Source organism: Varroa destructor, unplaced genomic scaffold (assembly GCF_002443255.2).
Source record: "Varroa destructor unplaced genomic scaffold, Vdes_3.0 BEIS01000007.1, whole genome shotgun sequence".
Classification (NCBI taxonomy): Eukaryota; Metazoa; Arthropoda; class Arachnida; order Mesostigmata; family Varroidae; genus Varroa; species Varroa destructor.
This window is the reverse complement of record NW_019211460.1, coordinates 13,582,962-13,595,777: the sequence shown is the minus strand read 5'-3', so window position 1 is coordinate 13,595,777 and position 12,816 is coordinate 13,582,962. Positions and strand designations below refer to the sequence as shown.

The 12,816-nt window shown below is 42.0% G+C and overlaps 1 protein-coding gene and 1 long non-coding RNA gene across 26 annotated transcripts in view; one reads left to right on the top strand and one right to left on the bottom strand.

The window, feature by feature from the left end:
* Positions 1-12,816, top strand: part of LOC111253787 (alpha-amylase-like) — a 51,380-nt gene that overhangs the window by 16,790 nt on the left and 21,774 nt on the right. For 20 of the 24 annotated variants that reach the window (XM_086974279.1, XM_086974283.1, XM_086974286.1 and 17 more), the window contains exons 2-3: positions 9,935-10,001; positions 10,402-10,738. In XM_086974279.1, coding sequence (XP_086830405.1) covers positions 10,478-10,738 — 261 coding nt within the window. In that variant the 5' untranslated portion in view covers positions 9,935-10,001; positions 10,402-10,477. Of the gene's footprint in view, positions 1-8,915; positions 9,139-9,934; positions 10,002-10,401; positions 10,739-12,816 lie in introns of those variants that run through there. The other 4 variants (XM_086974281.1, XM_086974280.1, XM_086974284.1 and 1 more) reach the window with 3 other exon arrangements.
* Positions 2,083-8,732, bottom strand: LOC111253788 (uncharacterized). Of its 2 annotated transcripts, none has more exons than XR_015316530.1 (3): positions 7,191-8,732; positions 6,716-6,960; positions 2,083-6,501 (listed from the first exon to the last, which is right to left on the bottom strand). It is a non-coding gene; the product is annotated as an uncharacterized LOC111253788 (long non-coding RNA). The 2 variants fall into 2 exon arrangements; XR_002674820.2 differs by having other exon boundaries at positions 6,716-6,943; positions 7,191-8,725.

Below are 12,816 nucleotides of genomic sequence, written 5' to 3'. Positions count from 1 at the left end.
GACTACTTCGTCTTTTCGACGGGCTTTTTCGCTCCTCTTCAAGAGATAATTAAGTGCCGTTCCGTCACGATTTCGATGTCCGCAGCTCCATAATGACGCGGAGCTATCGGGACCAAGCTACTGTTCGACAGCGGTCGGACGACTTTAATCTCAAGTCAGTGATGGCTAACGGGAACACGGCCATCGATGCCATCGTCATGATCGAAGAAATAGTCGAAGTCGTATAGACATCTCATAATACACGGACGGACGGACGGACGGAAGAGGCTACGTTTTGACGGCCATTTTTGGCTGCCCGGCTATGTAGACTAGTTAACCAGTTTCGTCTTTTAGTTCGCTATTTCGGGCTTATAATTTCGGGGTCGCTCTAGCAGTATGAATTACAGGCAGCGATATACATCTCGATTCAAGAATGATTCCTCGCTGTTTTACGAGAGGAAGACTCATGGTTTGGGAGTGAGGTAAATCGCATCAGGCTAAATGAGCATTGCTTGTTAAAAGGAGTAGGCATATGGGCGATTTTGTCTGCACAGAGTTTTGCTTGATTTAATAATTGTTGGATATTTGAAGTTCCACTCTCTGCCAACGTACACCTCTGATCAGCACAGAATCTTGTATTACACATGTATATTTTCTACAGTGTATGTAAGAGTCACAGCTTACCGTAATTTCGCATTAGAGAATAGGTCTGTTCATGCAAAAGTCTTCGAACCTGATGACCATATAATAAACACAAAACAAAGTGATAGCTACCGAACCGGTCAATCTACCTCGACGATTTTTTTTGCCGATTAAAAGTGCATTTGAGCAGGCCAGCTACCGTTCGTCGTCTACTTTATAGTGGCGCCAACTCAACGTCAGAAGGACCGTTCCTACTAGCGGAATGTAACGGTTCACAAGTACAGTTTCGCCTCGTACACGGTCATTCGATCTTCGTGTAAAAAGTAAGAAGTTCATAGCGACACATCAGAATTAAGGTCGCTGAGTGATGGTCTTGCTTTCAGGCAGGCCATACGTCTTCTAGCTCCATTGCGTAGACAGTCAATACCTTGCGTAACACCGAAGGCAGTTTTTTTTTTTTTTTTTTTAGCTAGGAAGCTAAGATAAAAGCTGATTGGCGTCGGTATTAGAACATTTTTCGCATAAAAGAGTCTCTTGTACGCTGTATCTAACCTTAGTGTCTGAAAGACGTAGCTTGGAAACGTACGTCCTAGCGAATGTATCCCATCGGCGGATGCCGTCTACTTTATCAAAAGATCACTCCTCATGTATCTTTCATAAGCCCATCGCCAACTAATTATTGAGGTGTCTCGTAACCGAGAGAGATGTCCAGATAACCTGGTACGCAGGCACCCACATGTGCAAACACACTTAGACATGTTAATCCGCAGAACCCGTTTTAGGCCAGTGGGGTAAATCACTGTTGCTATGTTCATTGAGGTAGCATAGCGTAGATCGAGCAGGCAAGGGACTTCCCCGCAGCTGAGTAATCTACATATCATTAAAACTCCTGGCATGAAATAGAGTGTAGTACACATCGCGGTAACAGGGACTTTGAATGTAGAAAAGGCCATACATGACCGAATTCATCTACCGTCCGATTTTCTTGCGGCTGGCTGATTGTCCTTGCAGAGTAGCAAACGTGATAACGACCTTGTTTCGCATAGGCACGATGTTATTGACGTCTCTTAATCTAGCATTCTGCACCTCTTAGATAGGGCTTGCCGCTAACAACACTCTCATAGTCCGTTCACGTATCGAGGGTTAAGCACATCTCGCGAAATTCACGCGTGAGAAAGATCCGAATACGCCCGGTACGTGATTGAGGCGGACACAGTAGATATATGGACGTTAAACATTGTTAACAAAATACTAAAAACGTGCGTAAGTAGGCAGCGCTCTGAGAAACATTGTCTTTGAAAAGCCTTCGCGCTTTTTTTGTTTCTCTTCCCTATCTCCTATCGTACCCCTATCGTATAAGATTCTGTTGACGCTAAAGAAGCTGATAATATCAATATAAACAAGATAACGCCAATCTATTAGATGGCGACAGAGAAAATGACAACAATAAAGCCAACAATGTATTTGTGAGCTCTGCTATATTTTCTTTTAACAGCAGGAGGATACGCATTTTGTGTCATAGCTGATTGGCGGTAAACTGGGAAGGGAGCACATTTTACTCAAGTATTGTCTACTTAGACCGGAAACATTTTCAGCATAAATCGAGCGTTTCCTACTGATCTGAAGAAGTCAGGAACATTCGTCAGGAGTTTTTGCTCGTTGCGATGGTATTGTTGCCATTGCCGGCCTGCAGGCGTTATCCTTAGTCGTTTCGTCGGCCTCTGAACGAGGGTGGCTTTTTTTTTGCTCCCATAAAAGCCAGAGATCAAGCGCAATGCTACATGTAAACCGATCAATAATGGTACCGTTATCACAGCATTTTCAGTGGGTCTACTCTCTTGCTTAATCGATAAGAAGCAGTCCTGTTGTTGTTGACACCGTAGCTGCTGTTCCTTTCATGAGAGGTTTCGGCTCGTTGCCGGCGACTGCCCCATGTATGCATTTGATTCTTTACATGGGGCGCCGTTCAAATGCCCACACGTTTTCTGTTGTACTCTTTCCGGGCTTGGGTCCGCGCGCAAAGTGCATTCGATGCCTCACTAGAAGTCGTGCGCAAACCAGCAGATATAGAGGAGGCAAAAGTTCGTTTCGCTGATGAGGCATAGTGGTGATGGGCTATATTTTGTAGTATAGCAAGTCTGCTATTGTTTATTGTTTGCTATATATGTAGAGACGACATTAAACAATGTTGAAGCTAATACTGTGTAGCTGATAAGGTCCGTCTGTACTCGTTAATTTTTTCTCTAGCAAATAATCAACTAACTAAACACAATGTAGTATTTTTTTTCTACTCGATTCAGAGAGGAGTAGAGAAGTAGGTGAAGATTAACATTCTATAGGTCCAACAGAAATCAGGCATCTGGATAACTGATCTCTTCATGAGCACCATCAGTCTTACTTGAAATCTCAGACTCTCATGTCAGATAAAGCGAACGAGGATTTTATTTAACAAAGATTCGAGAACTGTTTATTTTTCCTGCAGCTGAAAAATTATTTTTATAGTTGCTAGAAAACTTGTCGAAATTAGACGTTTTCTAAACATCCATTAAGATGATGGTAGCTACACGATATTTTACACGATAACTATACGACAATAATCGAGTATATTAAAAGTAGTTGCTTTTCTTAAGTTATGGTTTCTTTCGAGTATGCCTGACAATTGATGTTCTCAAGAATAACTAAGTGCCCTTTACGTAATCGTATGCGTATTGGGAAACGAATTTTTTCTTAATTAGCTATTGCTATGGTTCATTTTTCCTCATAATTGCAAATAATCTAACTAATTCAAAGTTTTCAGTAGTCGATGTCAGTGAAATGTTATGAGCGTCTCCGTGACAATTAAGACCACTCTCTGATGGCGGCGGGTAATATTTGTAAGTGTTGCTCGAGGTGTGTCAAAATGACCCATTAAGCAGCCCGTTCAGCTTCTTGTCATCATTACAATCAAGCTGGTCATGATACGAGCGCGGTAAAACGGTCCATCGACTATTCTTTTCAATCTTTGTTTTGACGAGACAGAATGCGCCAAGGCGCCAAAATGCGTCCGAGGCACGAACGACGAACGAACGAACACGAACAGAACGACAAATTCACGAGAAAATGTCAAAAGGAACGAAAACAAAAATATGATTCTTTCCACAATCACTTTTTACCACCAACATTTGATCACGGCGAGCGTTTAAAGATGGCTCTTTAGAGCTACAAAATAACTGGCTTCATTTCTAGCAGCTTATCACAAAGCTATACATTTTTGGCGTTAAAAGACAACAGCGGCAGTTATTTGAAATATTGCGGCTTTCGTTCCAGCGTTTGCTGCCGATTTCCTTCGTAGCCCAAAGGGCCGTTCGAACCTTAACCACTGCCGTTGCCATTGGCCATTCGCGACGCCACTGAAGCTGGAAGTGGAAAAAGCAGTTTTGCGTTTTAACACCGTTTCCCCTTCCTCGTAAGCCGAAGTGCTATTTCAGCGCATGCGAAACGTATTTAGCACCGACGCTGACACTCTAATGGTCCTGGTCGACGTGGGATAGCTGTTGTGAGTGTCGTCGGAGCAGAAACAACAAAAGCGACCGACAAACGATCTAAGAGCGATGCTGACTGAAGGAAAAGGTCAGGCGTGGAGAGATAGGCTGAAAAGCAGTGCAGGGTAAGGGAGGTACGTCTCTGAAAGGAGCGTGCGCCACTTTTGATTGAGCGAGTCGCTCTGAAATCTCTGCTGGTCTGCGGCGTGAGGCGTTGATTTTAGCGGGATCACTTGTCGCCACTCTCATTTTCCATCAGTTCTTGCCCATTCGTCCGTTCCAGTATAGAAAACATGTGGAAAAAAGCGAAACACTCTTGGAACGAGTGGGTAGTAGGGTAGTAGAAACAGCTAGCCTTATTTAGATCTAAAAAGTAGAGCATTTTAGATCGACTCGCCGCCTGCGTCGAATAAAGAACAGGCAAAGAAATCTGGAAAGAGCCATGCAAGCGAAGCGGATCGTTCCCGAACCGTTTTCAAAAAATATCGCCGTTCTTTTCGGTTGGACCGCACCGGGACAGAAGGCACCGTTTGATATTCGTTATGCCAAAACTGTTGCTAGGGGACGAGTGGCTCCGTTTTATGAAAGATACGGAAATATTATCATGTTGTTATTATCGGCTTCGTATACAGCACGGGAGAGGGATAAGTTTTAGATTCGGAACCTGAAATCTTCAACACAGGACTGACAAGATGTGCGCGTAATAAAATGTATACGCGTATTGAGTTGCTATTATTTATTCTGTTTCTTGTAGTGTTTGGGAAAACAATCAAGTGCCGGGCGGAGACTCCGTCCTGCCTGAAAGCGTCCGCTGGTTCGGATTGCGCTATTTAGCTAGGAATATTCGGAGAATTTATAGCAAAGCTAGGACTTTAAGGACGAACTATGACGCACATCGTATAAGAACAGCGTAGTATATAGATATGGATAACTTGAACGAGAATTACCTGAAAAAACTTTTCGAAATTTCGGCGCTTGAAATCAGCAGCTATCCGTCATCCTCCTTTGTTTCCGATGCAGGCACATTCGAATAAAGCGATTGGTCTAACGGAAACGTTCTACCTAACAGCGACATACACGTGTACGTTAAGTAAAGGCCCCTGGAATTATGGCAGACTAATGCCCATGTTACGATATCTGCGGTGCTCTATGATCAATACTTTTTATCACAGCAAGGAAAATTCACACTGTTGCTGGGAGTTAGATGGGCCGGGATGAGAATGACTATAATGAACCAATGTGGTCGCGTTGTTCCTGTGAATATAGCGGTAGTACGATTATATAAATTAGCTTCGATAATTATCCGAGTGATTATAAATATATTCAGGCTGCGTTTGTGTTACGTGTTCGCGGCCCAATGCGGTGATGGCTTGTTTTGGAGGCATTTCATTCGGATGGCCTATAACAAAAATACAGCCGGAGCAAAACAGGTTTTCTACTGCAAATAGCATTCAGTTCTAAAATTCAATCGAAATATGCTTTAGCTATGTATTTTATACACGCACCAACGCGTCAAGCAGGATTCGTCGTCCGGAGCGATATGCTTACCACATAAATACATAAAAAATAAAATTACATCCTTTTTGCTTCTCTAGCACGCCTATATAGTGGTCACTGTAGCCGTTCCAAATATTCTATAATATAAGAAAACCCCAGATACATGTACTGCAAAAAGGATGAACGTTGATGATGTCTTGCCTTCTGTTTGCTGAAGAAGAGGGTAACGCCGAACAGATCGATACTTAAGGCAATACCTTATACATTCATAGGCCGAAATAATGACAATAGTAATAATAAATATGCGTACGTCAACTGAGGCGACGGCGCTTAAGCCTGTAAGGACATTTGTTTCGATTGCTGATGCTCGCCGGACATAGCATAGTTGTCCACGGGCAACCTGCCCGGAGCGCAGGAGACGCTCAAGCGATCACAATGCGCATCGGTTTGAGTTAGCGAGCGTTGCATCAGCATCGATATGTCTAATAGGCGCGCGGCGAATTCGACGGTGGGCTAAGTCGCCAATTCATTTTTTGCCCTCTTACTAATGCCGTTCGTGACTACGATCGAAGCGGCCGTCGGGGGGTGGATGTAACATATACTTTTTCCCTCTGACCTGTATCATTGCTGCATACAAACGTACGTCATGTATTGAAGTTTCCAACTTGACAGTGCTGAGGTTTCTTTATTTGCGGTGCTGGTCTTGCGAAATAATATCTACTAATACCATAACATAATAGTACAAATTGACTTTCAAAACAACCCGTCTCCACTTTAATTCCATTGGACCACTTTCGTCGATTTCCTTCACTGAGTTAAATATTCCGTTGACCGAATCACTGTGTACAGACACACGAAGAATCTAAATGAAAAACGTTAAATCTTTAGAAATAATTTACTTTCGTTTTAAACCCACAGAGCAACTTCCGAATTAAGTATAGTTTCTTTCAAAGATGTACGATAATTGCTAGTAATCGCGATAAAATTACTGCAAGTTCGGTTATTTTCGCAGAGTATACGTAAAACGGCCATGTGTTGACCAAACAAAGGAAAAAAATTTAACCGCGTCAACGTACAGAAAGGAGCACCGTGATGCAGATTCACTTGGTTCAGATTCATGCCTTCATTGTTCTCATAGCTGTTATTTGTAGATTTCTATTATCGGTGCTGATGTAGGTGGGTATCTCTCTGCACAGATTACGGACGATCCGGATCGCTTGGCTGTCATCTAGCTGGATGGTTCAATGGTCCGCGTGCTATGTTTAGTTGACTCATTCGATAGACCCGTTGATAACAACAAAGTACTGAAAAGTGGGTTCGTCTAAGATGGATAGGTATAATAGTTGATAGTTTCGATATATGTACATTTGACGACAACTTTATAAAGCATATACTTGTATTTAAAGCGCTCAATGGTGCGACAATTGAAGCCGCACCGAAAAATAGACGCGGATAATATATCTGTATATACATATATATACGGTGGGGCAAAAATCTATTGACAGTTTGGGTGTCTTCATTTAACATCTGTACAATATATACAATACGTACCTGTCAAAAGACTTTGGTCCGCCTCTCGATACTATAGAATGCTATGAATGGCGTCAGATTAAATAAGAATGGCTTGCCAGAGGCGCCCTCCGGCAATTGGTGTTGCAGACGAAAAGGCGGCAATAAAACATGTACTGCCTCTCGTACAAAGTACTATTTCGCACGCTTTGAAATAACCGTTCTTGGGGATGACACGAAGAAGAACAGGGAATTGACAGAATGGTCTTCTATTTCTTTTAAACAGAAAATGGTTGCTGTCTTCGGGGGACACTTCAGGCAAATCAGCCGGCGATCTGTTCATCTTCAGTATTTACTTGCATATCTGTTATGAAGGCAAAAACACTTCAGGATGAAGCAGTGGCAAAATGAACGCCGCCGAAAAAGGCGGTCGTTATTAAACCACCCAAAATAGACCTTCAGTAACAAGTTATCGCTCGTAGGGGCCTACAATTCCTGAGACATAACGAAGAAGTTACGGAAACGAAAGAATAGAATTCGGACAACGACTGAACGGACTTAAATGCCAGACAGCAAAACGCCCCAGCCAAAATCGAATCCATTCCACGGCTGTGTTTCGACAACAATCATATATATGCTTGCTTGTATCACAGTTCGTTCGTTTGTGTATATAACATTGGCGTATTTTTTGGCTCGCTCTATTTATCTGATCCATATGTGTTCCGAATCAAGGACACAGGATGTCGATATAGCAGCCCATTATCAGACGACAAATCAGAAATGCTAACTTCGCTCGCGTTCTATTGCTATTATTGCTAGCGCTTCTACTATATATGCAGCAATAAAGTCGGTAAGGTTCTGTAGGCGTGCTCTTACCTCCTTTAATATGTCCGACTGCGAATGTCTATACGTACCAAGACGCTGTTGTTGCCTATGGTTAGCACACTAGTACATTGCGATAAAAAAGCTGTTGTTCACTGCCTTTCGAGTGCTCAGTTACGCTATTACTGCAGGCCTTGCGGTTACGTACTCTGCCGATGGTTATCGCTACGATTTCTATTGGTACAGTCAGCAGCCGTTAAGGCACGCAGGCAGACGTTGTCAGATGTTCGCTGTAATTTTGCTACCGGGACAGGAGACTGCCGACGCTGTCTCGTCACCGGTCTTGGCAAGACGAGTGGCAGGAACAAGCCATTCAAATTAGACGAGTCCAAAGCTGCTACTATTGTTACAGAGTTATCTATTATTAGTGGCAGTGTATCTGCTACCGTTTCTGTAAACGTTGTTGATGTTGTCTATTACGTGGCAGGTCTCTACGTAGCTCGTACGTATAATGTACATGACTGTTATATGAAAAGTCCTTCATGCTGCGTCGCCGGTAAAAGTGCCTAAGCGTTCCTCAGTTAGATGCGAAAGAGTGGGTTCTTGACGACGACTCCTACTAGAAACATTCTGCTCCTATTGGTGCAACAGATGGCGTTTGGCGGCCATATCGGTCGGGACATGGCTTCTGCCGGGTCGACGGCGTCATTTCAGTCTTTAACCGTAACCAACTGATCCTGCTTTGGTGCCGCGTGCCCTTGCGCGGCTGTAGCTTCGAGATAGAAAGAGTAAGGGAACCAGAGAGGAAACCAGAAAGGAAAGGGGTACAGAAGAAGGGAACGAAAAATCATGATACGCCAAAAGGAACTGCTTGTACTACTGTTGCCACGAAAACGTATGTTATTAGTTCCACTAGCTAGACATGCACTTCTGTCGCTGTTGACTGTGGTAAAAGGGCAAATGTACTACTTGTAAGTTAACTAATAGTTAGGAGCAAGACGATTCGGACGATTGGTAGAGGCGAATCCGACTGAAATGAAGCGTGAGCTGAGTGTGTCCGACGCTACTGCCGTCGGTTCTGCTGCTCCCGGTGATGTTGGCCGGCTCCAGCAGTTTCGCAGCTGGTAACTTCTGGAAAGATGTACTTACGTACGGCTGCACGGAAAATGTAGGGTAGCGAAACAGATCAAATGAACGTACTAGCCATATTACTATCTGGTGATAATATCTACACTATATTGGGGATAGCTATTGTAATTATTTTTATCTCTTTGCCAGTTCACGTCTCCACTGGTTTGTCTTGGTGGCAAAATAGCTAGATAGCAGACTTACCGTCGTGTTGGAAATTTGAATCTCGAACTTATCTATTACGGTTTTTTAATGGATGTCACTCGTAGTTTTTTGTATTCATTAGAGGATGAAAAAATGTATGTAAAAGAGGTAGTTTTTTGGTGAGATTTTATTAAACAAAACATTGGAACCGAAATTGAAACAAGAAACGAAATCGATAATTATTTGGCGGGTTCTTATTGTTAAATATCAAAACCGTGCGATGGTCTTCTCATCGATGACACTATATAGAAATCTGGTGTATAATGAACAGAATGTACGAAACAAGAAAAAAACGTCGATGTATTGTTTACAAATTGTATTATGCTGTAAGGAACGCGATATAAATGCATTAATAATATCAAGATAAGTTGGCTGCTTGAATTAGCAACTAAGCTACTATCATTTTAGTTTAAGAGGTAAGTAAGAGTTTAGGAGGTAGGAAGCCTCCGAGCACGCAGGCCCAACTGGATTTGACACTGTCATTTTAGTCAATGCACTAGAAACGTTTATCATTCCAAAGCCTTATTTCTGCTCGTTTATAATGCCTTCACTTCCTAGCAATTTGAGCTCTGCTCCTACCATAACAATCAGCGTTTCGTACTTTCCTATCTAGTGACGTACATTTCTTTCAGGCACGAATAGCGGAACTCTATATGCGCCGAATGAACGTAGTAGCACAACATCCTCAGTGCCTGCTAGGTGGGTCGATTAGATAACGTTTTCAATGGTTATCTACAGAAATCGATTTTTACATTACATGAAAACGCCATTTGAATATCTGGATAGCAATGAAACTTGAAGCAGGATACTTTGTTTTTCTTTTATTCTATAGTGTTCCATTAGGTAAATCGTTAAAGAGATGTAAAAGATGACGAAAATAAAAATAAATGATTAATTCAGGAGTCCTGTGTGCCACACAGAGTCCGAGGAACAACTTATACGGAACACGTTTTTTGTTATACGACCCAGGCTTTCACAGATGCATACACGTCCACCCACTGGCATATGGATAAATTCGATACTTCAATAATTACGAGGACTACTAGCATTAATTTCTTTCCTATTTATACTAACATTAATTTATTTTCCTTTTTTACAGAAGAGTTAACCTGCAATGAGACGTAACCGTCGGCGAAAAGGACGATTTGGCCAACCATTATAGCAACAGGTCCGCCATGCGCATTCCTGGCCTTCGACCTCCCGAGCTGATCGTGTGTCCTATACCAATCTTTGTGATGGCTGCCGTTCTGCTCGAGCGTACTACGCCGGCATTAGCGCGGTTCTGGGGTACCCCGAATTTTTATTCGACCCGTACCACGATTGTACACCTTGACCAGTGGCTCTACGAAGACGTTGGAAGGGAATGCGCCGAACACCTTAACAGGGCGCAGGTTGCTGCAGTCCTTGTGAGTTCTGCCTCCACTTCACGATTATGTGTGAGAATATAAAATAACATAGATTATTATAGAGAATATTAGATAACATAGATTATTATAGAGATATTATTAGAGAATATTAAATAACATAGATTTACTGTAACGACAAACTTATAATTAACGCGGATGAAAAGAGAGGGATTTTACGAAGCCATACACACTAAAGGTCTACGAGAGGTTATTTTTTTGTAATTTGTAATCATAGGATTTTCAAACATATAACTTCCGATAGCCGCTGCACCGTTGAAAAGCAATGGAAAATTTTACTGCCACTTACTCACCGACTGAATCCTCTGATAAGCTGTAATACTAGTTAGATGTCTATCGCAATATCGATTCGAAGATAAATTGTCACTGCTTATTACTACTGTTGCCACGAAAACGTATGTTATTAGTTCCACTAACTAGACATACACTTCTATCGCTGTTGACTGTGGTAAAAGGGTTAAGTTAAGGGTCTGATTAAGTTGTTATGCTCGCTAAAAGATATGCTTCATCATTCTCTGTTCCGTGCAAGACAACGGCTCGGTGAGGCGGTTTTCATAATCGAGAAACTTTACCACACTTCTATTTTTTGTTTTGGACGTTGTGAAGCGCAAAGTTTTAAGCGGATGATGGCATCTATCAAGGGTGAACGGGAAATAGCAACAACAAGCTACGTACTAATGTATGAGCAGTAAAAAAATATGACAAATATATGTGCAAAATGAAGGCGGGCTCATAGATAATGCATTCGACTATGTCGTCAGCGCGATGATGTCGCCTTTCCAAAATAATCAAGAGACACAAAATAGTAGTAATTATTTTTTTTGCATTTCGGCTCCAGTTGCAACTGCCTACCTTCTCTCTTAAACCTGCGTCTGCTTTCTGCGACTCAGTAGTAATTCGCATTTAAAGCCCTGTCAGAATCCTGGCTAGGATTCAGGAAGACATACATCGGTCTCATCTCCTGTAAGGTAAAGCTGCAGGACGTTGAAGTCGGTGGCGTCACGTCTACAAAGTCGAATTCGCTTCCAAAATCGGCATATTTAGTTTTCATAATGGAATTTTCAACACTTGCCTCATCGCACCCATTTCAATGTTTTTATTTTATCGTTTTTATACTGTAAGAAGTAACGCACCATATTCGATTCTAGCTGAGATTTTATATTGTAAATAAGAATCTCCAAGTGACGCAAGCTACTGATTGCTTTTTTGTGGACGCTCGTTGAATCTGTTGACTGAACTGCTAAGAAGACTTCCTCCACAGCCAAGATGAGAAGGTAGTTTAGTTGCCGATTCTGGCTCAAGCAATTTCTGCAAAACCCAGAGAATTCAATTTAGGCTAGGATTTTGATAATAACATGTGTCTGATCTAAAGCTAATAAGGCATTTGCTCGTCCATGTTCAGTATCTTGAGCCTATGCTGTATTGTTTGAGCGCACTGATTATGCTGTTAAGTACGTAATGCATTTATATAAATTTTATATAAATAATCGGCAAAGATATGTTTTCACAGTTGACCTTGATTATAACTTTTTTCGAGTCCATTTTTCGTTCGATACCATTAAGTTGGAGAACGTCCTCTATCATTGCTTATCATAGCTAGATATACATACCTGTGGCTTGGTTATTTTTTGTGCTTTGTTCACGCTCCCCTGTAATCGACAGTCAAGCTTTGCTTAAGCAATTAACGGCTTTCGGTGGCTAGCCTCGTTTCGTTCGCGCAAGCAGAAGGTTCCCCCTGGTGTCATAATGTCAGTTATGCAGTGGTATCTTGTCGGTATTACGGTTGCACGAAATTGCAGATTTAATGACTCCGCTGTTTTTTTTTTTGACTATGCGTGATTCTGAAGAGGTCGTCGGAAACATCGCCCCTATCCATATCGACGGTATAATATTTCCACGATATGGTCTCTGCTGTAGAGGAGTAGATTGTGGTCGATACCTGAACAGTTCGTACTCTGACGTTTCGAATTTTCGGTAGTATTCCGCGTTAAGTTTTATAAAATCCTCATTAACTCCCCGTCCGCTATGAGTCAACAATAGTGGAAGATACACATACAATGTAATAACAAATTGCCGTTGTTAATAATTAC